The sequence below is a fragment of the Humulus lupulus genome, chromosome 3 (assembly GCF_963169125.1).
Source record: "Humulus lupulus chromosome 3, drHumLupu1.1, whole genome shotgun sequence".
NCBI classification, from domain to species: Eukaryota; Viridiplantae; Streptophyta; class Magnoliopsida; order Rosales; family Cannabaceae; genus Humulus; species Humulus lupulus.
In genome coordinates, this window is record NC_084795.1 from 281,432,506 (window position 1) to 281,435,795 (window position 3,290).

Consider the following 3,290-nt stretch of genomic DNA (forward strand, 5'->3'; position numbering starts at 1 on the left):
AAGATAAAAATTTCGTTGTCGTAGTAAAATTATAAAAATTGTGTCAATTTTGACACTTTTTGTAAAATTATCTAGTTTATATGGTCATGTGGCTCCACGTTAATGGAGAAAATCGTAACGGATTGTAAATTTATTAATAGAACATTGGTTTGAAAGGTTTACCCGCACAAAAAATAAAGAATGAAGGGTTAAGTTTAATAAAATGTAAATTTGAGGAAGATTTTTCTACTAATTATTTAAATTTTTTTTGTCGGGAACTTATTTTATGTTTTGTAAAACTTAAGGTACTAAATGAGTATGTTTAATAATAGAAAACTAAAAGTTTTAATTAAGTTAAATTAGGATACTATATAAATATATATTTTTTAATTTGAAACCAAGAAGTCCAAAATATATATAGGGCTCCATCCTAGTGTTTCTAGTTCTGTTTTAAAACGTACTGCATTATTTTTCTATTCATCTAAAAAAAAATTTTAAATAGAACAGAATAAAACAAAATATATAACTATTAAAAACAATATTAATTCACTTTTCACTTAGTTAACATATAATTAATTATATACTATTCTTTTAGAAATGTATAATATTTAAATACGATACCAATCAATTTTCAATTAAAATGGAAATAATTTTATAATCTATATTAGGAAAGCCACAGAAATAATTTATATTCTTTTAGGGGATAAGAAATTTATATAATTAATAAAAACAATATCAATGTGAATCCATTTTATTTTTTTAAAATGGACAGTGATATTGTACATCATAATATTATTATAGAAAATTCCTAAAATGTATTTGTATTAAATACAGAACGATTCTGCCTTGCTATTGAAAATGAAAAGATAATATAATTATTATTCACATTACAATCAAAATAAATCTAATTGTATAATCTTTTAGTAATATATATACTTATCAAACACAATATCAATCCATTTTTAATGGATATAATTGTACAATCTATATATTAGGAAAATCAGAAACGTATTATTATTAAATATATAAATACGATATTAATCGCAAAGAATATTATTATTTACTCAAACATTTATATTAGGCAATTAATTAAATTTGCAAAACTTGAATTGTTCGATCTCTTCCCATGGAGGCACTATAAATATATGTGCAAAGATGAAGAATTTTCAAAGTAAAATTAAGTTGTATACAAATATACAAAATATATATATAACACAATCAAAATGGCAATGGCTTTTTCTGTCAGAGTGTTCTTAGTGGCCATTGTGTTGGTTGCAATGGCTGCAAATATTTGCTGTGCAACAGATTACAATGTTGGAGACTCAGCTGGATGGAATACTGGTGTTGATTACACTGCTTGGGCTAAGGGCAAGACTTTCAAAGTTGGCGACACACTTGGTATGTGTATACATATTTATATATTTCAATCAAAGTTTTATACTTTATTGGATTCGAGTTTAGGATTCTATTTGAACCATTTTAAGAAATTAAGAGTCCAAAAAGTTTTTTATCAAAACACAAAATCTAAATAGATAATTGGACAAAACACAGGAATAAAAAATGTATATACCCTTCAATGAATAAAATGTTCAGATTATATAGTTTTGATATATATATTTATTTATTGTACAGTGTTCAAGTATGCGGTTGGATCCCAAAATGTAATTGAAGTGAACAAGGGTGAGTTCGAAGGCTGCAAAGCGACTCAAGGCGTGCCATTGACGAGTGGAAACGACAGAGTGCCGTTGAGGAGCCCTGGACCTAAATACTTTATTTGTGGTGTTGCTGGTCATTGTGATTTGGGTCAAAAACTTACTATTACTGTTTCTTAATTAACACAATATGTAACTGTAATTTTTTTGACATTGAGCATAATAATAATAATAATATGTGATTTTTTGCTCATATATCTTCATTTTAAATTGTACTTGTAATTGGTGAAAATGGTCTATTTTTTGGATTTGATAATTAAGTTTATGCAAAATGATTTATGTTTAGAATTTCAATCGGTTGTCTAAAAATTTTGATTAGTTGTCTAAATTTTTTGAACGATTCTAAAACTTTCGATCACCTATCTCGAGTGTCGAATGATATTTTGCAAAAAAATTATTAAAATCAAGCCAAAATATAATATAACTTCAAAAAACAGATCATTTTGTCAATACACAAAATTATAAGATGGTAATAATAATCCATTATATTGGACTGTTCATGCACGATTGCTTATATCTGTCGTTTTTCTTAACCAAAGAATAATATAATGAATAGTTGAGGGTCTGATTGGTTCGCGATTAGAAAACTGTATTTTTGAAAAGTGAGATTCTGAAATGAAAATCTGAATTTAGTGACTGAAAACATGTTTCTGAAAATGTGATTGGTTCAATGTCAGTAAACTGTTTTTGAGTTTTAAAAAACTGAATCTGTGATTGGGATTAAATTTGAAAATATAACAGACACTGAATACGTGATTGGTTTAGCTGAAAGTAAAATTTAATTATATTGATAAATTAAAATTTAATAATAGTGCATTAATTAAATTCATAACAATATTGCATTGTCATTAACTTTGATTTTTTTTGATAAATTAAAGTTATATTTTTTTAGGACATGATTGATTAGGTCTGATTGGTTCGCGATTAGAAAACTGGATTTTAAAAAAATGTGATTTTGAAAAGAAAATCTGGATTTTGTATTTAAAATATATTTCTGAAAATGTGATTGGTTTAAAACAATTTTTAAGTTTAAAATCAGAATATGTGATTGGTATAAAATTTGAAAATATAACAAAATCAAAATACGAAGAAAATTATTTTAGTTAAATTAAATTAAATTTTAACAAATGTTATGTAATAATCAATAAATTTTAATATTAAAACATTAAATTAATAATAATTTATTCACATTTTTGTTTTTTTTTTAAATTTATATTTGTTTTAATTAAATAAGTCATTTTAGTTTGTAAATTAAAAAAAATCACAAGATTTTTCATTTCTTGTTTAGAATTAAAATAAAAAATAGGGTTCAATTTAATATTAAAAAGAGTTCATTATAAAATTAAGTTATTTTTTATGACACATTTTTTATATATATTTTACATTTTTTTATAAAATTAATTGTATTATTTTTTAATATCGGAAACTATTACTATATTTTTTTAATGGTATTAATTGGATTTCAAAGTTTCATTTTATTTATCCAAAAATTAATTATTTAATTAGATTAAAACACTATTTTTTTTTCATGAATAGAAAGATTATACTTTATTTATATATGTATATATATTATATCCAAGAAAACAAATATATGAGAAT

At 23.3% G+C, this 3,290-nt stretch overlaps 1 protein-coding gene across 1 annotated transcript; it reads left to right on the forward strand.

Annotated features, from left to right (window-relative positions):
• Window positions 1-1,202: 1,202 nt before the first annotated feature.
• On the forward strand, window positions 1,203-1,811 carry LOC133825798 (uclacyanin 1-like). Its single transcript, XM_062258696.1, has 2 exons — window positions 1,203-1,377; window positions 1,612-1,811. Exons 1-2 carry the CDS (start codon window positions 1,203-1,205, stop codon window positions 1,809-1,811), a joined length of 375 nt encoding a protein of 124 aa, XP_062114680.1.
• The last annotated feature ends 1,479 nt before the right edge of the window (window positions 1,812-3,290 follow it).